Source organism: Camelus ferus, chromosome 10 (genome assembly GCF_009834535.1).
Source record: "Camelus ferus isolate YT-003-E chromosome 10, BCGSAC_Cfer_1.0, whole genome shotgun sequence".
Lineage (NCBI taxonomy): Eukaryota > Metazoa > Chordata > Mammalia > Artiodactyla > Camelidae > Camelus > Camelus ferus.
Genome location: NC_045705.1, coordinates 49,591,744 through 49,615,949, shown reverse-complemented (window position 1 = coordinate 49,615,949; position 24,206 = coordinate 49,591,744). Strand labels below are relative to the sequence as shown.

General features: G+C 47.7%; 1 protein-coding gene across 6 annotated transcripts in view; it reads left to right on the top strand.

Moving 5' to 3' along the window:
• ARNTL (aryl hydrocarbon receptor nuclear translocator like) overlaps nt 1–24,206 on the top strand; it is a 97,093-nt gene that overhangs the window by 66,386 nt on the left and 6,501 nt on the right. For 3 of the 6 annotated variants that reach the window (XM_032488984.1, XM_032488985.1, XM_032488983.1), the window contains 14 exons: nt 380–526; nt 2,727–2,765; nt 3,043–3,084; nt 4,197–4,354; nt 6,104–6,183; nt 10,494–10,586; nt 11,861–11,978; nt 14,337–14,486; nt 14,915–15,004; nt 16,846–17,092; nt 18,261–18,367; nt 19,754–19,904; nt 20,726–20,814; nt 22,299–22,407. In XM_032488984.1, coding sequence (XP_032344875.1) covers nt 387–526; nt 2,727–2,765; nt 3,043–3,084; nt 4,197–4,354; nt 6,104–6,183; nt 10,494–10,586; nt 11,861–11,978; nt 14,337–14,486; nt 14,915–15,004; nt 16,846–17,092; nt 18,261–18,367; nt 19,754–19,904; nt 20,726–20,814; nt 22,299–22,407 — 1,613 coding nt within the window. In that variant the 5' untranslated portion in view covers nt 380–386. The remainder of the gene's footprint in view (nt 1–379; nt 527–2,726; nt 2,766–3,042; nt 3,085–4,196; nt 4,355–6,103; nt 6,184–10,493; nt 10,587–11,860; nt 11,979–14,336; nt 14,487–14,914; nt 15,005–16,845; nt 17,093–18,260; nt 18,368–19,753; nt 19,905–20,725; nt 20,815–22,298; nt 22,408–24,206) is intronic. The other 3 variants (XM_032488986.1, XM_032488989.1, XM_032488988.1) reach the window with 3 other exon arrangements.

Below are 24,206 nucleotides of genomic sequence, written 5' to 3'. Positions count from 1 at the left end.
AAATTAGGACTGTCAACATCTGGGACACTTGGTCCTCTCATTGGGAGGAACACAGGGCTGTAATGCCTAGAGCTTTGGATTTGGGGTTAGCTTTCCACCCCCGTGGCTCGGGAACATAGGAGGAGCCATCCAGTTTCTCCGAGCTTTGTATCTTCATCAGAAAAATGAGTGGGTGAGCCTGAATGGCCTATAATAACTCCTAGGGTAAGCAGGATGCTCCTTCCTGCTCTGCCACGCCCCTGTTCTGGTTGGCTGGGTCAGACAGATGTTGGTGCTGGAATCAAGTCCCCCATCCCTCCACAGTGCCACCCTGGTTCTCCTCCACTTGAGAAAAGCCCATAGAAATAAATGCCTCTGTGCCTCCTTGTGCCAATTCCAGACCTCCAATGGCCGACCAGAGAATGGACATTTCTTCAACAATCAGTGACTTCATGTCGCCGGGAGCCACCGACCTCCTCTCCAGCCCTCTGGGTACCAGTGGCGTGGATTGCAACCGCAAACGCAAGGGCAGCTCCACCGACTACCAGTAAGACCTTTAGGCTCTTCCTCTGGCTAAGCTCATGTCAGCTCATGGGCATGAATACCTAGGGGCCAGCTACTGTCACTCCTGGAAGAAGGCATCCCACTGTGGAAAGGGACGGGAATGAACGAGCCGATTCCAGGTGGTCCCATAGTTGTTTTTTCCTTTACCTTCCCCCTGGATTGCAAGCAGTGGGGAGCCTCCAGTACTGCAGAGGCATTTACTTCCCCTCCTTTCCCCAAGGAGGGAAAAAGAACAGCCTTAAAGACAAGTACCGCCTTCTACCCCTTTCTTCATTTTCTTTTACTCCTTTGAGCAAGATGGCCAAGTCCATGGATGTCACTTCCGTGGTTTCAGAGAGAGCTTTGCCTGAGGGCCTGTCTTGCTTCATTAATGTTTGTGGAGTAAATAAGTAGAGGTCATCTCCAGAAACAGTAATAGTAATAGGAACAGTGATTCTGTCCTTGAAACATTATTTAAATTAGTGTATACCTGTTACATTAAATAGTACTTTCATTTCTTCTTAGACTTGATGGCTTTTCTTTTGAGTAAGTGAACTTTCACACTTACAGTCAACTCCTCTGTATCTGTACAAACACCTAGGGAATAAGACAGTGGAACACCCAAAGGCACGTTTTGTTTTGTTGAGGCAACTGTGTGGAATCTTACCCAGATGTCCATTTGAGAGGTTTTCTTCTGTTTAATGAGGGAAAATCTCCAAGGAAGAACCGCCCCCCCTACAGCAGATGTCCTTTCTGCTGAAGTTCACAGGTTGAATTTGGGGAGCACAGTGGCTGGAGGTCAGATGCCCACTAGGAGATGCTATGAGTAATATGTAAGTGACCCCAGATGAGTAAGAGAGTGGACACCCAGGGGACGGAGGGTGGTGTGAGGGCGGAGAGGGTGTTCTTCCGTAGCAGTAACTCCCCAGCAGGGAAACCAAGCGTATTCTGTGATTCTTTGTCTCAGGCAAGTGCTGACAGAGCCCTTGGCGCCTTCTAAGACCTCTCCTGTCTAAATCTGTGGTTTCCAACCTTGTCACCACCCAAGACCTTCAGGTTTCTCACATGGACCCCAGTTTGCAAATCTTCTGTGCTTCATGGAGACCCTGTTCATGAAGTCATTTTAATGTACTCCAGTCATATCTGTCAGGCAGAGCTTCTTCACCTGAGATGATCAGCCTGCCTCAGTGAGCAGATACAAGTCTAAACAAAGGGAGTTTTCATCTTCCTGCGTGGCCCATGTGATCTCTCCTGCACCTGAGGTCGAGCTAGAGAAACTCGTCCCTGTGAGGAAATCCAGGGCTCCTGGTTGGTCACCACTGTTCTGGGATGCCTGTGACATGCCTCGGGGCTCCTGAGAAAGTTGTTTTTGCCCTTGAGATTACACTGTTGGGAGGGCCATAACCCCTCCTGTCTTATGGGAGAAAGGAGAGAGGCCCAGATGGTAGTCAGTGCCCCCCAGTGGATGGAGGGGCTGGGGAAAGGTGGGAACTAACCAGGGGGATTTAGAACTCCTTCCTCTGAGGATTTCAGTTTCTACTGAACCACAAGGTGCCATGAACACTGGGTTCTGGAGTCCATGAAAGGAAGGCAGATTTCTGCTGTGACCTAAGGACTCTCTGTGGCCAAACAGGGTTCTACGTTCCCCAGTCCCAGGCCTCCTTCTGTCCTAATTCCTCAGACCTTGGGGTTTCCCACCGAACTGAGAGCCAGAGCAGTGCCTCTGAAGAGCCGACTTGGGGCTCTGCTCAGTACTTCTCTGTCGGTACTTTGATTCCCCCTCCCCATCACCCCAACCCAGATATACATGTGTGCACACGTATATTTGATGCTCAGTACATTTTGCATGTGAATAACCTCCATTTATCCAGAATAGTGGGGGGTAGGGAGGATGAAGTGTTATAGTTATTTGGATACTCTGGTTAACTTAGAATTTCCAAAAAGGCTCTGTATTCCTAGTTTTCTCAAACAATCAATATGGTAAAATAAATGTCAACTATATATAACTCTGATAATCTGGAAAATCAGTCTGAGTTTTACAGTAGGTTCATGGTGGTTTTGTTTTATGGTTTTATGTCAATAGTCAACACTGCGGCTGTTTGAGCTTCTAACTGCTTGGGTTCTGGATAGACGGGGGTCTTCTGTATAATGATAGGAAACTATTTTGCATGTCTTAATAGTCACATTCTCTTTTGTTTTTTCAGGGAAAGCATGGACACAGACAAAGATGACCCTCATGGAAGGTACCGTGAACCTGGTCATTTGAACCTCAGCGTCCTCGTAGCCATTGTCTTTGCATAATTACACACTCCGTTACTTGGTGCAGGTTCCACCCAGGTCCTTGACTGGGGATAAGCAAGGAGGCTGTGAGCCCGTGGGCTCAAGGTCTCCCCCGCTTCCCCCCAGCCCTTACGTGTCGTATAAAGATGACCAGGATCAGGGAGGAAGGAAAAGAGATGTGTAACTCTGCTCTCATCTCCAGGGGATCTTGTGTTTATCTTTACCCTGTATTTCTTCCAGGTTAGAATACACAGAGCACCAAGGAAGGATCAAAAATGCAAGGTAAGCTGGGACCCTCATTCTGTGTGTGAACAGCCCTGGCTCTGGCTGCTTGGAGCACAGCTGAGGGGGCTCTGCGTGTCTGGTCCCTGTCTAACAGTCCTCCCGAAACTGTCACAGGCTTAGGGAATGAGGACCGGGGTAGGGGCTGGGCTGGATGTGAAGGCCTCTGAAAGGCCTTTCTTTCTTAGCACCATGAAGCTACAGGCCAGACCCGGGGGCGCCCTGCTCCCTTGAGTAGATTCTGTAACTCTGTCCTTCCTGCCTCCAACCACCCCTCTTTTCCCCTTGGGGCCTGAGCTCTCCAGCCGTTAGCCCCCAGGGCCACCTGATGCTGTGTCCTGACACAGAGCTGGGGGCCGCAGAATTTGACTGACCGGAAACTTCTGGCCTTTCCCTCATGGACCAGCTTCAGCGAGAGACTCCGTGCTTCTCTTGCTACAGCAGCAGTAGCCAACTGCCCACACACCTCTTTAGGGGGACAGTCACCAATGGCAGGTGCAGACCGGTCAGGGAGAAAGTGTGCCAGCAGAGGCACCATCCTGCCTCAGCGGGTAGCAGCTACTGGGAGGAAGGCATGTGACATTCTTCAGTGGAAATGCCTGGGGACAGATGTAGCCTCTGCTGCATTGAGCTGGGGTCACGGCTGATCCATGGACGGCAGCATTAGTTACCTCAATCAGTGAGTCTGTGACAGGCCGCGCAAACCTCAGAGACAGCTCAGCATAGGGCCTCACTGATGTCTGTCCTGCTCATTTGGCTCTTTGAAACCTCCACTTCCCTCTCTGTCCTTCACCCCCATCCAAAAACCCAGCTTCACAGAGGCTGAGAGGAAAAGAAATGGGGAGAAACGTCAACAAGTCCGTTTACTCTGAGAAGACAGTTTCTGTAATATTTCTCAATCCTGGGGATGCAGTGAGCATAGAAACAACTAATACTGACCTGGCAGTGAGGCTACTTTTTTTTGGTGCCTTTAGTAGAAAAGTCTATTTTGAAACATTCTGCAGATCCTAAATTTGCCTTGTCAGATGAACATTGAAAGCAGTTACAACTTATTTTCACCCCTGTTTCCTTGGTGCTCTGTTACAGAAATCCTTTTTCATGTTGTTGTTTAGGGAAGCTCACAGTCAGATTGAAAAGAGGCGCCGGGATAAAATGAACAGCTTTATTGATGAATTGGCTTCTTTGGTACCGACGTGCAATGCGATGTCCAGGAAATTAGATAAACTTACCGTGCTGAGGATGGCCGTTCAGCACATGAAAACATTACGAGGTAAGATCCCAGGCTTTACTGTCCTTTACGCCCTTGCTCACAAATGCCACCACCCTTACCCAGAATGTTCCCGAGTCCCTAAGGGAAATAAATGTTCGTTACTTATAAGCATGTAGCCTTGAGTAATATGCCTGTCATTTTCAGCCATAGACTCGGGGCCAGAGGAAGCAATTATTGAGCTCATGTGAGCATCAAGATGTGGGTCTCCTGTCCTACATCTCCGGAGGGTGGAGGCTGTGTTCTCCGCACAGAAGCAGGCTCCATGCACATCTGAGAGGAGACTGCTAAAATCCCATCTTGCATATGTGTGTGCCCAGACTCCACCCATGCAGGGATAAGCCTCCCACGTGCAGGTGCAGTTAGTGACACAGAAAAGTCAGTTTGTTTTTAAGGGAAAAATTCATCATTGGGAGGAGTGAGTCACTAGTTGATGGCTCTTGAGCATTTTATTGTCAGGAATGAACACTGATGATATTTTCATCTTCCTGGAATTTTCCCAAACCAGATCAACTCTTTATGAGGGAGGCAGTATTTTCCTTCTTTTCTGAGTGTGCGGTGGGTGAGAAGACAGAGGCAGAAATGTGGAAGTGACTTATCCGAACCACAGGAGAAATCTGAACCATGTCAGGCTTTTTAGTGAATGCTGGTCCTGGAATTTTCCATAGCTAGCCTTGGACTATTTGAGGAAGTTGGAAAGTGGGCGCTCACTCAGATCTCTGACCTGCGTGGCGAAAGAATTACGTCTTTGTGTTTCTACAAAGCCACCGGAAGTAAGAAGCAGCCGGTTTTGTCTGACTTTTGATTGTTATTCAGAAATACAAATGTTGTATCCTGTGCTTGGAAAATGGCATTTAAAAATTCATATTAGCAGAGGTGAAAGAGATTAAATTGTGATAACTGATTTCTATTACATTGGAAGGAAAAGAGTGGCAGGTCTCCCAAAAAGCAGGGACGTGGGTCAGTGATGTGTGCCTGGTTAGTTGGTAGTTCACAGGCACGTTCTGTTTCCCTCCTTCCTGGTGGCACTTGGAGTTGTTCTGGATCATTCCATTTGATTTCTTCACCATTCTACTAACCATTCTGCAGGTTCCAACTCATTTATCGCTGGTGTTTTTCTCTAAGTTATCATTCTCCCGAGAAATGCCAGATTGACAGCCTTTTAAACATAAGGCTTGTGCCCTTTCAGTCCTGGGAGCTCAAATTGCATCCACTGAAGTCATGCATTTCTCCGGGTTGCCAGGCTCATTTAACTCAACCCCAGTGCAGAGGAGCTCACAGCAAATGCCTTCTACAGTGTGTTTACTCAGGGCCTGGCAGACTAGCTGACTTCCCAAGAACATTCAGAGTGGTGATTTGAGGAACCACTAGACAACCCATTTAATACAGATCTTGGGAGGAGGGCACCTCCCAGGAGCCTCTGCCCATTTGCTTCTAGAGCTGCGTTCTCTCTTAGAAGCAGGTTTTTAACTTCCTCTTATCACCTCTTGATTTTTGCTATAACGATAAAAGCAAGCTCGTTAAGTTTCCTGTGGACAACAGTGTCCTCTTTTCAGTGGAATTTGCTTTGGCGTTAGAGGATTCTGTCCAAAGCCAGATCTAGCCCTGTCTCTGTTAAGGGAAAAGAAGATAAAATTTAGATCGCAGGTGGTAGGGACTAGGCCGCATCTGGAAGGCTCGAGGCAGTCAGGTGGAATGAGACATTATTTGTATATAAAGTGTGCCAACTCTCTCTTTTTTTTCCCCTGTAAGGTGCCACCAATCCATACACAGAAGCAAACTACAAACCAACTTTTCTGTCAGATGATGAATTGAAACACCTTATTCTCAGGGTATGTTGCAATTATGGGATTGTTTTACACAACATTTATTTTTACAAATTTCAGTGTTAAGTACCAGCGTGTGGGAATTGGATGTCTCAACACTGAACTTTGTAAGGTGCACGTCCTCTTTTGAGTCTCCACCTTACCTTACCATTTGGACGGGCTTCACATCCCTTCCCTGAGACTCTTCTCTTCCACCCTTGCTCAGGCAAAAACTGAAGGTCTAGGCTACTGCAGCTTTAAATCAGAAGAGCAGAATTTTGTTAGAAATAGGAGGTAATTAGGAATCGCCTTTCTGCATGAGGGTTTTCGAAAGGGACTGAAACTGAGAGCAACTGAGAATTTCTCTCATCCTCATTTAATCACTAGCACAAAAGCATCCACCTAAATCTTTATACCAAAATTCCATCAAAACAACAAAACTTCAAAAACATCATGGCCTGAGGAGGAAAATAAGTGGAGGCAATGCTTTCACCCACTCAACTGCAGGGCTGGCTCCCTCCTGCCAGTCTCTGCAGAGGGGCAGCTGGGGTGGCACTGTGGGAACCTGGCTTCTGTGCAGAATGAGGTCTGCTCCCAGGTAGAGTGAGATTTGCTTGGAAATTAAAGGAAGAGACACTGGATTCAGAAACAGGTCCTCTTGCAAATCGTAAAAAGAAAAATAGAAAAATGTCACTAACAGGCAAGATACCTGCACCCATGTCCCCACAGCCAGTGCTGTCCCCGCTTCTTGGAACAGAAGTCTGCAGAGCCCAGAGGTGGGGGCAGTCCAGCTGGGTTTGTGCACCCTCATTTTCAGCTCCACCTGGCTTCAGGCGCTCTAAGTCCAGCCTGCCTGCTCACTCCAGTATCCTGCCCACCCCCTCGTGATGTGCTGTGTTAACTGCCAGGAACAGAAGGCCTGATGAATGAACAGAGTTTTGTTTCTTAAGCAGAGCTGGTCCTGGGGGGAGCCTGGTAGGGGTCGGTGTGGTGGTTCAGTGAGGTCAGCAGGAACCGGGTCCTTTCCGTCTTCTCACACCACCCTGCTGAGCTGTTGTGCAGCTCTTTTCCTTGTTGGAGTGAGCTGGCTGTGCCAGGTCTGAGTGACCAGACCAGTCAGAAAAAAGGGGCAGGGGCGGTTCTCGGCCAGCTGTCCTTTGTACCAGGAGAGGATACGCCTTCCTGGAAATCCAGTAGTGGGCTGGAGCTTATCCAGAAAGTGTCACCTGGTCACCCTCAGCTGCAAAGCAGGTTACAGAGCATGCATCGAGGTCTTCCAGCCTCCACAGCAGAAGCTGGCAAGAGAGAAGGGGGTTGGGAACAGCACTTGCTGCACACAGTTTCCAAAGCCACGTCCATTTGCTAGATTTCCCTCCAGAAGTGGCTCCCACAACCCAGCACTGGAACTTCAGCTGCGGTCTGGTTGGCCTGGGGCTGGAGGAGGCTGGTGCCTGCCTGGCAGTAGAAGCCATCTTATTAGTGTCATGTTTGGGGCGGCTGTAACTCTGCCCCTCCCCAGCAGAATTGTTAGGCCAGGTTTTTCCAGCTTCTTTTTTACCTCTATGAAATCTATTTATTGGATAGTCCTGCATTCCAGCTTGTCATCAGCTATCTTTTGAAGCTTCGCATGACTTGTAGATCTGATCAGCCCGCTTTCTGTCTTTCATTTTCATCCATTCACAGCAAACATTTTAGCACTTACTGTTTCTGCACAGCACTGTCCTATAAACTTCCAATCATTGATAAACAGTGAAGCTGAGCAAGTTTGTGATGGTCCTTTGGTTACCACTGTCAAGGCATACTTGGAGGACCCAACTCTGCCCTCACCTCTCCATCCTTTTCATAAATAATGTCCTTCTCAGGGAGGACTTGCTGGAGTTAAGATAGAAACTCTGTCTACAGCCTCTCCCAAGAAATCACCAGGGCTGGCTTCATGTGCAAGCAACCTATGCAGTCCCATGGGGCCTGGCACCTGGTTTAATGCTCCACTGTCGCCATCTTGAAAATTATAATTTTTGAACAGGGTCCCTGCAGTTTCTTCTGTACTGGGCCCTACAAATTGTGTAGCTGGTCCCAATTGTCATACTGGTAACTTGGTGTTTTATATGTAAATATATATACTTGTATATATTTACATATATATTTATATATAAAACAAACTGCTTTTGTAATGACATACTTGCCTTGTTGCTGCTTGGGGATGGAGTAAGGATTACAAGGCTACTAGTACTTCATCTCAGGCTTGCCTTCTCCGGGATCCTGTTTCCTACAACATCAGCGGTGGTCCGTCCTCCCTGATGGAATTTTCCTCACCTCCCTGACCCATCTTGGTGGCTGTGAAGTGCTGTCTAATTCCTTGCCGTTTCCTGGGAATTTTCTTCGACAGACGGCAGGCTCCACTCAGATGATGTTTGGACAGTTTGGCAGAGAGAACTGGACTCCCTCTCTTCCTTACCAATGCAAATCTGACTAATTGCTTCTTTACTAAGTGCTTTCACAATGTCTTTAATAACTGGTGTGTCAGGGAGCAGTCAACCTGATCGGTTTATAATGCCTGGATCCTCTGCCTCCTGTGTTTTGAAAACAAGGCGGCCCCTTGGGCTCCGTGTCATTCATTAGCTAGCACGTCCTCCCTAGAGCAAGCCTGCCCTGGTCCTCCTGGGCCCCATGGTTCTCATCTCGCTGTTTCCTGGCGGTCTTCTTGGCCCCAGCTCCTCCCCCTAATGGTGTTTATCTGCCCGAGTGAAGCAGTCAGAATGTCTCAAGTCTCTCCTACGGTGACTGCATTCACTGGCCTCTGGAACTGTTTCTCCCTCCCCCAGATGTGCTGGAATCCTCTTGGCTTGTGTCATCTGTTTAGGCCTGACTTTGCCCAGCGTTTCTTCCAGGTGTCTTCTTCCTGGGCACCTTTTAGGCCACACCACTTCTTTAATGAAAAGCCTCAAAATACTTCTCTTGTTGGGTATAAGATTGTCTGCAAGGCAAATGAAGGAGTTATTAATACCCTCTCTTTTGACAGAATGAGGCTTCCAGCAGATGGTGCTGGGAAGTTGCTTCCCCCTCACTGTCCTCCCTTGCCCTGGGCCCGCTCAGAGGCCGCACTTAGGAAGGAGCATCCCCAGCTCCTTTCTGGCCAGGCAGCCAGCCAGGTCTCGCCCCGTAGTAGTGGTTCTGCTCCCCTTCTCCCTTTCTCTCCGCACAAGCACGTGCACCGTTCTGTTACCTTCTCTCATGTGAATTCATTTCCTAGTTCTTTGGATTAAATTGCATCCCAGAGGCCCTTTTGTGGAAAAGAAGAGTTTCTCTAGATTCTTCCAAAGAACAGACTGCAGACCAGTGAATTAAGCAAGGTAACAACCCACTGTGTGTCAGGCCAGGGTAGCGGAGTACAGAGTAAGTTCACGGCAGAGTGGGGACCGCCCTCCCTGGCACCGGGAAGGCCCCCGTGAGAGCTGAGTGGTTGTCCATCTGGAAAGTCACGGATGAGATTTGGTCACATGTGCACAAAATATCCTAAGCTCTCAGGTACCATAGCTTCAGTATTTATCTGCTTCAGTCTATCTGACACACACTGTCTGTCTCCACACCTGTCTTTATCAGAACTTTAGGTTTTTACTTGTATTTAGAATGAAGAAGAGGTAAAAAGAATCTAAGTGGAAATTTTTGCTTTGCTCTTCTTGTCTCACTCATGATATGAACAGCCCAGCCGTGGATCAAGGGATAATATTTGAGAGCAGTCGTTCCCAACCCTGCATACGTTGGAGCACTTTAGGGTGGGGGTGAATACAATACCAGTGATCCAGCCCCATTCCAGACCATCAGCGTTATAAAAAAAAAAAAAAAAAAGCAAACACCACTTCACATGTTGAGATCTATTCCAGAGAGCTCCCTGGAAAAAGAGGTGTTCAAGTTGAGGGCAGATGGCACTGAGATATTGGCGAGGGGGTGGAATTCTGATCTTAAAGTTTCCTTCCAATCTCAGACCCTATGATATTACTGAGTTATCATTAGAGCAATGAAATAGATTTATTTGGACCTTCGTACAATCAAAGGAAAATTCTTAAGCTGGATTCTGCTTTGAAACAGGTCTTAACTTTAATGGGACTTCCCCTGTAATCATTAGCTGATGCACGTGTACATCCACCTTGGAGAGAATCTCATCACTCGCATAAGGCGTTTGTTTGAAGCGTCCTGTTCTCAGGATACCTGTGAAACTGTCAGTGCCTGCAGTCCTGTGCTTGGGATACATAGAAAACAAATCCGTATTTGCTGTCAGAGTGATGATAAATCCTGTTTCCTAAAGTATGGTAAATTGACTATCCATTTCTCCTGATTAGGCAGCAGATGGATTTTTGTTTGTCGTAGGATGTGACCGAGGGAAGATACTCTTTGTGTCAGAGTCTGTCTTCAAGATCCTCAACTACAGCCAGGTACTGCTCCTGTTCCTGCTGGTGGTGGGCAGCCTCACAGCAGCCAGAAAGGTCATCCACTTTTCAGGATAATCATGATAGACGAGTCACATGTGAAATGCATATATTGCTCCCCCAACCCCGTCCTTCTTCCAGAAAATTCTTAACACAGAGATGAATATAACCTCAGAAAACTCCTTTAATGTGTTTTTTTCCCCCATTGGAAAATTTGATTCTGATCTCAGCATTATAACTGTCTTATTGCTGCAAGATAGATATCGCACAGTGTAAGGATAGGAGGGCAAGGGGCCCTCCGACAAGGAAGATGTAGGCAGACAGTATGGTATCAGGGACTAAGCAAAGTGGGAATCCACCCAGTAGTGTCTGCAGTAATGTGTCACTTTTTAGCTCTGTCGAACCTCAGCTTCCTCTCAAAAATGATTGTAATAATCCATACCTTTTATGACTGTTTGATAAAATGACTGATAAGATGACCATCGATAAAAGCTTCTAGAGCACAGCTGTTCACCTATTGTGTCCCTAGAGTTTTTACTCATTATTTTCATTCATTCCCTCCTTCACATGCTGGTATTTGCAAGGAAGCTTGGTAAGGCAGAAGAATTGAAGTCTCAAAATAACATTTATGTAAATTAGAATCAATGTCAATGTAGTATCTCCAAATGTCTTGCTCTTTCTAGTCTTAGAGCAGAGTTATGGAGGAAGTTACTCAGGTCTCTGCTAACAGATTAGGCCCCCGAGGCTTATAGTGTGACACAACTTGTTTAAGAACCGAGAGGCTTAACGGAGTCAGAGTCAGAGCTCACTGCCCCGCATTCCTCCCTCTGACGTCTTAGGGGGGAATTTGTGGGCATCAGAAATAAAAGAATACATACAGCGGAAAGATATTTGCCTGAGAGGAGAAAGATTTATGTAGTTTTTCTTTTATGTTATGACCTTTTTCCTTCATGTGTTTTCAGCTGTGTGGGTTTTTTTGTTGTTGTTTTTGGTTTTTGGTTTTAGTGGGCACTGGGGATTGAACTCAGGACCTCGTGCATGCTAAGCACACACCCTACCACCGAGCTATACACTGCCCCTCATGTGTTTTCAAAACCACACTCTGGGTGCCCCATTCATTATGTCTATATCTAGGCAAAGTGATTGGACTTGTGTACACGTTCACATGTGAAATATTTGAAACCCATGCTTAAAAATGCAGAATGAAGGCAAAGCACTTGTTAGAAAGTTTATATTCCACGTGCCATTGACTTGTCATTTTTGATGATACCTTCCCACAGAATGATCTGATTGGTCAGAGTTTGTTTGACTACCTGCATCCTAAAGATATCGCCAAAGTCAAGGAGCAGCTCTCCTCCTCCGACACTGCACCCCGGGAGCGGCTCATAGATGCAAAAAGTGAGTACGGAGCCCCGCAGTGGGGTTGCTGGCCCCGGCCTGGGTCCCTGCCTCTCCGCCCTTTACCTGGCTCACAGGGGCCATCTTTGGCTACATGGAGTTATTTGTGTTGTGTTACTTTGTGTTTAGTTCTCTTTTGTTTTACATAAAGAAGAAAATTCAATGTCCACGTTCATGAGAGGAAAAACAGCTACTTTGATTTGATTCTTTATGATTTGCAGTCACTTTTGTTTTTTTTTTTCAGAATCTAGAAATTCCCAGTTGTATGTTCCTGAGTTAAAAGGGTTCACATCCCTTTGGTTTGTTCCCCCCGAAGAAAAACCACCTCTGTTTATCTGAGTTGCACCCATGCAGTCTCCTAAGATAAAAATTAGGAAACTTCAAGTATAAATATGACATTTCATCGACCAAAAGTGGTTCCTCACTAGATTAGCCGTCCCTCCCAGCTTCCTGCTCCTGCACCCCATCCCCATGTCCCGGGTGAGGCCCCAGGAGAGCTCTCCTCCAGTCCCATGTCGGGCTGTGGCTCCAGCAGTGAGGAGCGTAGACTCGAGTCAGGCACTGGGCTCACATCTTGGCTCCACCATTTACTAGCTGTGTGACCTTGAGCAAGTAACTTAACCCCTCTGTGCTTCAGCTTCCTTATCTGCAAAATATTACCTGTTTCATTGTGTTGTTGTGAGAATTCAGTATGCTAATAACATAAAGCATACAGGACTGTTCCCAGCACACAGCACAACATGGTGTTCACCCTGCCCAGTGCCGTCATAGTCTAACTAGTTTCCCGCTTCCAAACTCTGTTATAATCTCTGGAAGGAAATGCCACCAGGGGAATCTCCTTAAACCACCCTTTTCACTCTAGTACTCCCCTTCCTCCTGTAAGTACAGTGAGTCCCAGGTACATGTTGCCCTTTATAGTCTGGCCCCTGGCAACTTCTTAGTGGCCTCGAGAGAAAAGGATGAATGCTGTTGGTCCTTGTCTTTCAGGCTCTCACCATATAGTCAGGGAGACAAGGAGACAGCACCACGCATAATAGGTGCAGCCAGAGAAACAGGACCAGGCATAGAGAACGATGATTATTAATTCTCATGTGGGCTTGGGGACAGGCATCGCAGAGCAGGTGACAACCCCAGGTGGGTTTGAAAAGATGAATTAATGCTTGCCAGGTGACGAAGGGAGGAAAAGAGCAGAGGGAACGATTTGTGGATGGGCGCGGAGGTGTGGTGCTGTGGCCTGCTTGTGCTGCCGGAGCAAAACCTGCAGGGGAGGGGAGGGCTTGACCGCGAAGACCTTTTCATCCATGGGGACAGTGAAGGGCTCTGAGCTAGGAGGGACAGACCGGGGTTGGCTTCTGGGGAGGATCACTGAGTCAGCAATGCAGGAGGTAGGTTGGCAGGGTGAGACCCCGGAGGAGGCCTGAGCAGTAGCCACTCCTCTGCTGGTTGCTGCCATGGTGGGTAGTGGGGCACTCGTCACCCCAGACACGATCTGTAGCCCCAGCTTTTGCACTGACTAGTAGCCAGGCTTCTGTCTGGATCATAGTCCTACTTTTCCTCCAGAGACTCTAATTCAGTTGGTCCAGAACTGCACTATGGAAACACAATTCAAACCATAAATATGAGCCACAAACAATGATTTTAAATTTTCTGGTAGCCACCTTTAAAAAAGTAAAAATGCAAAATTAATTTTAATACTATATTTTATTTAACATGCTAAATCCAAAATGAGGTCTTTTACATTCTTTTTTGGGGGGGTGGGTACTAAGTCCTTGCAATCCTGTGTGGAGGTGAGCTGTACATGTGAATACAGCCAGACCAGCCACAGCTCAAGTTAATAGCTGCCTGTAGCTAGTGGCTGCCATGCTGGGCAGCACGGACCTCGTATGGGGTCCAAGAACCTGCAGGCTGATACAGCACCCGGGGTCCTGCTTCCTCCTTTCCATTCCAGTGTCCAAGTCCCAGTCCATGTTCTTCCTCCTCTGGGAAATGGCGGTTGTTTCTGCCATGTATTGGGCACTAATCAGTCATCCATCACATTGTGTTATCATTAATCTTTTCACTGTGAACTTCTGTTTCTCCTTCTCAGCAGTCCTCTCCTGCTGGATGTGGGAACCCCCTGTGTCTTTCTTTTTACTCCCAGAGCACCTGGTCTGTTCACCCAGTAGCTGCGCGCCACGTAGTCTGTAAGCATTCCAGATCCACGGTGCTCCTGTCCGTGTCGCACCTAATACACCCTAACCTGAGCAGTAGTGTTATTTTATGCCATCATGAAAGAAAAGGCTTTCTTCAAGGGCACACTCCCCCTCCTGACAGACAACACTACCCTCAGTTTATCACATTTTGTGTATTGATTTGCAGCTGGACTTCCAGTTAAAACAGATATAACCCCCGGGCCATCTCGATTATGTTCTGGAGCACGGCGTTCTTTCTTCTGTAGGATGAAGTGTAACAGGCCTTCAGTAAAGGTTGAAGACAAGGATTTCCCCTCCACCTGCTCCAAGAAAAAAGGTAACCACTTAACAGTTCTTTAAGTTCTATGACAGGTGAGGCCAGCTTTCTACAGTGGAGCGCTCAGCAGGGTGTGGGTTCAGAGCGCAGGTCCCAGGACGCAGCCGGGACCCCACAGGCCCCACCTCAATGAGGGCCTTTGGGGAGGAGGGGGGAATTGGACGACCTTGATGGTGTCACGATGACAGAGGTTTGTGGGAAGCCTTCCTCTGTTTAAATTCCATTTTAACTGTGGTTGAGAAAGTGTCCTCTCGGTCACAGAGTACAGCACCCACCGATGCGCCAGAATCATTCTCGCTAAGTTCCCAGTGCCTGCAGGTCACTAAGTGCAACGGACATTTTCATTTTTCTTCCATCGTGAAGTGTTCCCTTCCTTAGGATTCGGTGAAACCACTTTCTTCTCGTCTTCTCTGTCCTCTCCCACTCAGGCTCTCTTCCTGGTTCCTTTGTTGGCTCCTCCTCTTCTGTCCCTGGCCTTCTTCTCTTAAGAGGAGCGGATGTACACCCGAGCCCCATAGGTAATGTCATCTACTCCCTTTGCTTTCAGTGCCATTTATATGCTGATAACTTCCAAGTTCTTATTTCTAGCCCAGTCTTCTCTTTTGACTCCACATTTGTAAATTAACTGCTTATTTTATCTACCTGCTTAGTACTCTCAAGGGCATTTCAAATGTGACCTGTGTAGAAGTAACCACCTGGGATTCCCCTTGGATGTAAATGGCACCACTGTCCCTCCAGTTCTGCATGCCAGAAGCCCGGGAGGCACCCCGCCCCATTTCTCTCCCTCCCTTCTGATCTAGTCGGTTACAAAGTCTTGCCGCCATGAATTGCTCCTATAGAAGTTATTGGAAGTTATCTGAAATGTTTATCCATCTCCACGTTTGCTGCTGTTACTAGATCCAGGCTACCCTGGACCTTGTAGGTCCAGGGAAGTAGGCCCCTCATGCTTTCCAGCCCTCTGTGCAGCCGGAGTGGTCTTCCTAAAAGCACATCTTTGTGTCAGTCCCCTGCTTAAAATCCTTCTGGTGCCAGTGCAACCCCCTCCACCCCATACATTCAAGCCATGCTGACCTCCCTCCAGTGTCTCCAGCCCGTTTCTACCTGAAGTCTCCGTACGTGCTGTCACCTCTGATGGGAATCCCCCTTCTCCCTACCAGCTCCCGTCCCCAGGCTCACTCCAGCTCATCCTTTAGAGTGGACCTCCGTGTCGGTCACTCCCTCCCTTAGGCTGCCTTACGTCTGCTTGTAGCACTGCAGGTTTTCTAACACTTTCTTAACCATTGCAGCTATGTAGATATTTGTATGATTATTTGTTTAAGTCTCTCTACTGTATAAAACTGTAAATTCCACAAATGCATGTCTGATTTGTTTTTCACTGTTTCCCAGTAACTAGTACACACCCAGTGCTAGGTAAACACTCCATAAGGATGTGTTTCCTGTTGAAATCCACAGGTGCTCCACACTTAATGTGTCCGGAATTGAAATCTTTTCTCCCTCTCCTCTAAAACATACTCTGTATTCTCCTCCCTGAATATTGACCAGTAAATTGTACCAGTAACCACTCAATCTGAAAAAGTTGGAGTCATTATTTTCTTTTTTTCATACCATATATTTTGATATTCATACCAAATCCCAACAGTTCTAGCTCAGAAATTTCTCCTGCATCCTTACCTACTTCCTCCTCATCTTCACAGATCTGCCGTCACAGTCCTCAGTGTCTCTTGCTGTATTATTGTCCTTCTGATTTTTTACTGTCTTCCAGTTCACCCATCACTCAGCTCCTAGAGCATCCAAATCATGAAGTGATTTTGCTGTTTCCCCACTTAAATGCCTTTGGAAGCTCTCCATTTCCTATCTGAGAAAAGTTAACACATTTGTGAGCAAAAAATCCAAGGCGCCTACAGTCTGCCCCTCCGCCTTTCTGACTCTACCCCCAGCACCTCCCTCTTCACTTCAACCGCATGGAGCTCTCTGCTGTTTCTTGGACAGGATGCCCCTCTGTGCCTTTGTACTTTCTCAGCCTTTACACATTCTGGTCCCTTAGCCAGTGCTCGTTCTTCTTGGTCCACGCCCCACATTGTTCTTCTGGGCATCCTGCCTCTCCCCAGGTAGATTTAGATAGTCCTTCCTTGGTGAGCGTCATGTCCTTTAGGTATAACCAGGTCTACAAAGCACGTAGGACACTAGATGACACCTATTTTTCTGTCTTCTCACTGGATGCTTGCTTTTGGACAGTAAGACCTTGTTTTTTTCTTTTTTTATATTTTGACTCCCTGCCTACATCCCAACTCACCCCGGGGCGCCTGTGCCCCTGTGCCCCAAAGCCCCACTGACACTAACCATGGACTTTGCTTTCTAGCAGATCGAAAAAGCTTCTGCACAATCCACAGCACAGGCTATTTGAAAAGCTGGCCACCCACAAAGATGGGGCTGGACGAAGACAGCGAACCAGACAACGAGGGGTGCAATCTCAGCTGCCTTGTTGCAATTGGAAGACTGCACTCTCACGTGGTCCCGCAACCGGCGAACGGGGACATCAGGGTGAAATCTATGGAGTATGTCTCCCGGCATGCAATAGATGGGAAGTTTGTTTTTGTAGACCAGAGGTAAGAGTCTGCATATGACCCTTGAACAATGATGGTAGGCGATTTTCAACCCGGAGTAAAGCAGAGAGAAGACAGGGCCATCAGCTGGCTTTCTTAAGTATAGAGAGAAGGAAGTGATGGGTATCTCTGTTGAAAAATGAGAGCCAGTGAGATATCATCATAAATACAGAGATTTTTTTTCCATGTCATTCTTTGGTATGTAGAGGCAGTTAAGTGGGGTGGTTTGATGTCCTTGGGTGAAAGAGAAGTAGTAGGCTTAGCAGCTATCTGAATCTATGGAATGTTCCCGGGCCATTCCTGTGAGTGGAATTCTGGCATGTGGGACTTCGGAAAGATTTAGTCCTGATCTGTCCAGTACAGTAAGTCATTGGCTATGGCAGCTCCATATGGTGATTTACGTCTTTATTTAATCAATTAAAATTAAATCAAATTTAAAATTCATTTCCTCGGGCTCACTGGTCACATTTCAAGTACTTATTAGCCACATGTGGCTAATGGCACAGATATAGAACATTTCTGTCATCACAGAAAGTTCTACTGGACAACACTGACCTCATCCGATCTCATTTTTTACGGTTGAGGAACTGAGGCGCTGCCTGAAGACTGGGCCTCCTCCAGGATTCACACACAACTAACTGGCAGTAGACTTGGGCTAAGAACCCAAATATCCCCAAATCTCCACTGTTCTCTGCTGCCTTCTTAAGAATATTCACAGGCTAATAATTTTTCTGACTACTAGCAATAGTTACTAAATACTGGAAAAGGACACAGCCACCCCTCAAGGCCCTCGTGGGCCCCACTGCTGGAGCCTCTGGTGTCTGGTCGTCCTGATAAAAAGTAGGCAGTCAATTGGAGAAGCTTTGCACTGGGGTTAAGAGTTCTACCACGTTTGTATCTAATGCACTTACCACTTTTAAACCTCCTATAATTTGACTTCTTGTGATAACAGCCCCTTTGAAAGGATTCTCTACTTTCTTTCTCTCTGTTTTTATACCCTTGGTTGAAGTCAGTTTCATGGTGGAGCAGACTACTTCTTAAGCCTTCTGAGCCCACCCAGCTTTGACTTGGTGTTCATTGGCTGTTAGCAGGTTTCATCCACTGCAGAGATGCTGTTAGTCTTCTGAATGGCTTTTTCTTTTCATTTTGTTTTTTTTCGATTCCCTTTTAGGGCAACAGCTATTTTGGCATATTTACCACAAGAACTTCTAGGTACATCATGTTACGAATATTTTCACCAAGATGACATAGGACATCTTGCAGAATGTCACAGGCAAGGTAAGCTGGGCTGTATAAAAGGTCTTAAGTTTAAAGTGTCCCCCTGCTTTGAGACGAGTTCACATAACCTTCCAGAGATATCTGCCCCTATGATGTGGGAGTCAGCCAGCCCAGGAGTCTTCAGGACAAAATATCTGTGATGAGAGGAGATTATTGACTCCCCCAGGCCCCTTCTATCCCCTTACAGGTAACCCTACCCCTACCCCAGCTGCCTAGCAGACCTCTATACATAGGCCAGGCCCCTTTCTGGAAGGCAGCCCTTGTTCAGAGGATTTACCTGGACTCTGTAAAGATTTAGTATAGCCCAAACGAATCTAATTCCTTTCCACAAAGCCCTGCACTGCCTCCTGTATTTCCCTCTTGGTTAGTGGCATGGCCACATTCTCCCAAGAGAGAAACCAACAGTGACTCCCTCCTTGATTTTTTTCCTCCATCAGACCATTCATTCACCTCAGACACACATTTCCAAAGAGGCTCCTTTCTGCCACCTCTATTGCCAAGACCCTGGTTCAGCCTCTGAACCTACCTGATACTTGTGATGGACCCCTCACAGGCCTCCCTGCTCCCTTCTGCTCCCAGTCCATCCTTCATCCTTCACAATTATCCCACTTATGCTCCGATAGATTGAGCCTGATCATGTCACATCATGCTTAAAACCTTCTGCCTTTACACTGAAGTCCAAACACCTTTAGCAGGTGTCTAAGACTTTCCGTCTCCTGGCCCCGCCCCACCTCCCCATCCCTGCCTGCAGAGGTCTTGTGCTGCAGCCACACTGACCATCTCACTGTTGCCTGCTCCACCAGGCCCTGCTGCTCCCCGGGCAGTGCTAGTTCTTCCCTCCCTCCTTTTGGCAAACTGATACTCATCCCTCAAGGCTCTGATCTCCTCTGCATAGCTGTCCCTCATTCCTCTCCTGCGGGCAGGAGGCCTATTCTGTCTCCTCTTTTGTCCCCAGTGCCTGGCACATGAAAGATGCTTATCACATGAAAGAATGAGGTTTCCATGGGTGTGTGACCTCTCTGAATCCGGAAGTCCTAAAAATGCTGGGCTGCCCTCAGGCTTCGTGACAGGAAAATAACGTGGGCCCTGTGGACAGTGCCTTCTCACTGTTGGGAGTTCACCTCATAGCTGATTCTAGTTAGATATCTAGAGTGCACTCAGTTATTCCTCGGAACCTTTCATACACTCTGAACAACAGTGACAGATTCACAACTGAATTGGAAGGCTCTGAGTCAGACGCTCAGAAACAGCCTGTTCTCTGAAGTGCCAGCTCCCGGGGCTTATTAAAGAGTGATGACGTTGGCACCTGCATGCACTTAGGGTTTGGTGAGTTTAATACATTGGTCTGAGGAAATAACAATGTTCATGATTTCTTTCTATTTTCAGTTTTACAGACAAGAGAAAAGATTACAACTAATTGCTATAAGTTTAAAATCAAAGATGGTTCTTTCATCACACTACGGAGTCGGTGGTTCAGTTTCATGAACCCTTGGACCAAGGAAGTAGAATATATTGTCTCCACCAACACTGTTGTTTTGTAAGTGTTCTTCCATATCAGAAGCCCCCTTGCTTGAAAGAGAAATGCCTTGGGCTCCTATCTTGGGAAAGGGGGTACAGGCAACAGCCAGTTTCACATCCTTTACTGCCGTCTTGCTAATACCCAGTGGAGCCTCAGGACCGGCAGAAGCCAAAAGATTGTTCACAAATGAAAAGCTTCAATACTCATGACACTCAGGCCCCCGGCTGGTGGACTTGCTCCAGGAGACAGCACCATTTCCTTCCCGATAAAGCAGTCAGCCTTTGAATTCTGCCAGCCGGGCCACCCACTGGCACCGCCGTGGAGGGAGGGGTGGATAGCCCACGAAAAAGGCGCAGCAGCCACACTGGCCTTGGCTGAGGAGGGCCTGAGCACTGGCGGCCAGAATGTCCCCTCCAAGGCTGCCACCTGTGGGGTGAGCCGGAAGGAAAGGACCTCCTCTTTGGCCTGCTCCCCTCATCTTCCCCGTGTTCTCACCTCGACCTGTAGTTAGAGCTGACTGAGGGGCCGGAGCTGGGTGCACCGCAGGCTGGCAGGAGAGGAGGCCTGGCGACAGAGGCAGGGGCTGCCGCGGTCACCACCTCTGCCGGCCTGTGTCCCATGTGGATTAGGAAGGCCCAGGCAGGCAGTGAGGCCAAAGGCTGGCATGCTGTCTGTCGTGTTATCAGACAGCGAGGAGACCTACTGAGCCACTCAGACAGACACTTCATTTTCTGGCCCGTCCAGGTCCAGAGTGGACACTGGACACCGTGGCCGAGGTGAAAGGTGCACAGTTCTGAGCAGGCCTGACTCACGTTTCCTTGTTGCTGGGATGTTCACAGAGCCAACGTCCTGGAAGGCGGGGACCCAACCTTCCCGCAGCTCACAGCGTCCCCTCACAGCATGGACAGCATGCTGCCCTCAGGAGAAGGTAACTATGTGCTACCAGGGCACCCGGGGCTTGGCCGTGAGAAGCTGCTTGTGGCCAGCACACCCTACCCCCAAGTGTTCAGGGTCCCTGGCCACCATATTCTGTGCAACAAGGGCGGCCTCGCAAGGATGATCACTCAGGATGTTATCATCTCACTTTCTCTGTTGAGCCTGGAAGGCCGGGAACTCATCTCTGCCTTCCCTGAGGTTGCCTGGACCCTGGAAGCCCTTGAAATGGCCAACTCCTTGCTCCTCTTGTGCTTTCGTCCCTCTGTGTTGCCCAGTGGCTGTGCTGTGACTTGCTCTCTGGTGACAGTCACTGGCTCCTGTGGTGGGAGGAGGGGGTCTGTTGGCCCCCGAGGGTGTGCCATGCCCGGGGAGGGGGACTCTCGGAACTGCCTCTGCTTGCATGGCTTCAGTCCACAGCTCTCTCCATCGATGAAGCCTATATCCAGTTTCTCTCCAGAGCCACCTGGGGTCCCAAAGGCAGCTAAAATTCAGCAGATCCAAATCAGTTCTCTGCACTCCCCCTATCTGGTTGGTTAAGCCAGAAACTGACTCCTGCTCATCTCCCACTACATCTAAACACGAAATCCAGCCCGTTCTCTCTCTCAAACCTCTCTGTCACGGCTCTTGTTACTTAACCCTCCTTATCTGTTGCCTGGATTACCGCAGATAACCTCCTACCCCTAATCTCACTCTCCCGCTCTCAGCCCCCATTCTCCACTATAGTTCATTCTCCGCTCAGTGAACTTCTTAATAACCCAAATCTAAGTCAGTGTTTTCTGGGTCAAGTCCTTTCATACTCCTTATCCTCTGCGGATACTATTTAAATCTGTTAGTGTGGCATCCAAGGCCCTTCATGGTCTGATTGTACCTGCCTCTCTCTTTTCATCTGTCACTCCCTCCTCATCGGTCATGCTAAATTTCTTGGAGTGCTCTCCCCACTTGTCCTGCCTGAGTGCTCTTGCATCCATTGGTTGCTGTGCCTGGAGTGCTTTCCCCTCTTTATCTCTCTGCCAACCTAATTTATACTGCTCTCTCAAGATTCAGTTCAGAGTTAAGCTCTTCCAGGAAGTTGCGCCTGGCCCTGGAGAAGCTGGGTGCCTTGTGCTGACCCATCAAACTTATCACCCTTTGCTCCAGCCATTGTTTATCTTGTGTGTCTCCACATTAGACTGTGAGCTCCCTGAAAGCAGGGGTGCTGACTTATCTCTGTGACCCTTGCATGCAGCAGAGTGGTCTTCAGTAAATGTATGTTGAGTGCATGAGGAATTAGAGGCTTTATATTAACACCTCTGATCCTGGATGGAAACTTGGCTTTTTCCTGCTGGAATGCCTTTTCCTAACAAGCTATGGCTCTAATGTCCCTCAAGGCACAACCCAGAGTTGAACTTCAAGAGGATCATGGGATGAATTGGTTTTAACATAGTAGTATTTCTTCCTCGGTTTTCCCTTTCCCACTCTCAGATTCCTTTGTTGCAGGTGGCCCAAAGAGGACCCACCCCACTGTTCCAGGGATTCCAGGGGGAACCAGGGCTGGGGCAGGAAAAATAGGTCGAATGATTGCTGAAGAAATCATGGAAATCCACAGGCAAGTAACACCTTCTCCTTGTTCCCTTAAACCAATGTTCTCAACCCCAGGGCATTTTGCCTCCAAGGGGATGTTTTGTTGACGTCTGGAGAAAATTTCTGGTTGTCACAACTGAGTGTGAGGTTGCTGCTAAATATCCAGTGGATATCCAGGAATGCTGCTTGCTAAACATTCCACAGTACACAGGACAGCCTCCCTCACCCCCCATCCCTAACAAAGAATTTTCCAGTCTCAAATGTCAATAGTGTTGAGATTGAGAAGTTCTGCCTTTAAATAAAAAAGCTAAACCCAAACAGGCCAGAGCTATAGGGTACTCTTTGGGAGGCTCAGCTTTCTTGTTACTTTGTACATGACACAAGGAGCTTCCCAGTGAGGATGGATGAACATAACATTACAGGGTGGCAGGAGTGGAGCCAGGAATTGGTGTCGTCTGGGCATTAATAGAGAACATTAGCTTCTAATCAAAAAGCTGCCTAGGGCTAGTAAGAGAGACCAGGCTTATCAGCTAGTAATAAAAGCCCCTTTGGGTGGGACTTCTTTCCCATATGAAAGAAAAGCAGCTCTGAAGCAGTTTACTTGACTTTGAGTCCTGGGCCTCTGCTTAGGGGATTCATTTAACTTCCTGGTCTCTGTTGATTTAAGCCATAAACGGGAGACAATGTCTAGCTCCCCCAAATTGCTCTAGGATTGAGAGAGAACTCAGGGAAGTTCCTAGAACAGACACTGACATACAGTGAGTGCCCAAAAATTATGAATTAAATCTAAGGCTTTAAGAGCAGTCATTGAGAGGGAAGCAGTCATTATAAGTCCATTTGAATTTGGAGAATGGAGAAGGGTGGTAATGAGGTCCTTAGGAATGCAAACTTAATGGAACATAATCATGGGAAAAGGAAAAATTACTATTCTCTGCTGCCACTGAATTGATTCTCTCAGGGGAATCGGAGGCTGGCCTTCTGTAGTTGGCCACAGAGGGGCTCTTATTCCGGTGGGTAGCACAGTTCTGTTCCAACCCTACAGTAACGACAGATGTGGCTGCTTGAGTCTACTTCAGGAAGGAGTGGTGGGGGTAGTGTGCTGAGATAATCTGGTGATCAGCCACTGCACCCTGTGCTTTGCTTGAGGCCATGCATGCACAGTGTAAAACAGTCCTTGACAACTCAAAGACCATATAAATCTTTGAGAAGACTATTTTCTTTATGATAATAGAAAATAAGGGAGAGTGCATGGGCTGAAGCAAGCAAGAGAGGAAGGGTTTGAGGTTGGTCTTAGTTGGGGTTTGTGATGAACGTGGGTGTTCCTTCGTTCTTGAAGACAGGCACACGCTGGAGTGGGCATGTGAGTGGCATCTTCAGGGTAAAAAAGCAAGTTACCTAACTGGGCAGCCTCTTTGGAGGAAGGAGCCAAAGCACTGTGATGGGAGATTGCTAAGAATCCTAGGAAATGATGCTGAGCAGTTTAGACTGAAAGAAAACTGTAAGACCCCTTTCATTGTAGGATGCTAAGCAGGTGACCCAAGTGTTGTGGAAGTTGGAGTAGGAAGAGATGAAGGTGAGCATGCTTAATAACCCAGGAATGAGGCCCATCATACAGTGATGATAGTGTCCAAACGAGAAGTCAGTAATTTAAGGACTAGGTGTTGGAGATGAAATAAGTCGCGATGAGAAGGCAATTCCAAGATAAGGGAACCTGGGGAAATAGTGGTTTCATCGATGTAGGTAGGGAAAGGTGGGAAGCATTCAGCAATTTTTTCAATAAGCAGTTAGTAGTCCTTTGTGTGGGTGAAGAATGCCTGGTATATA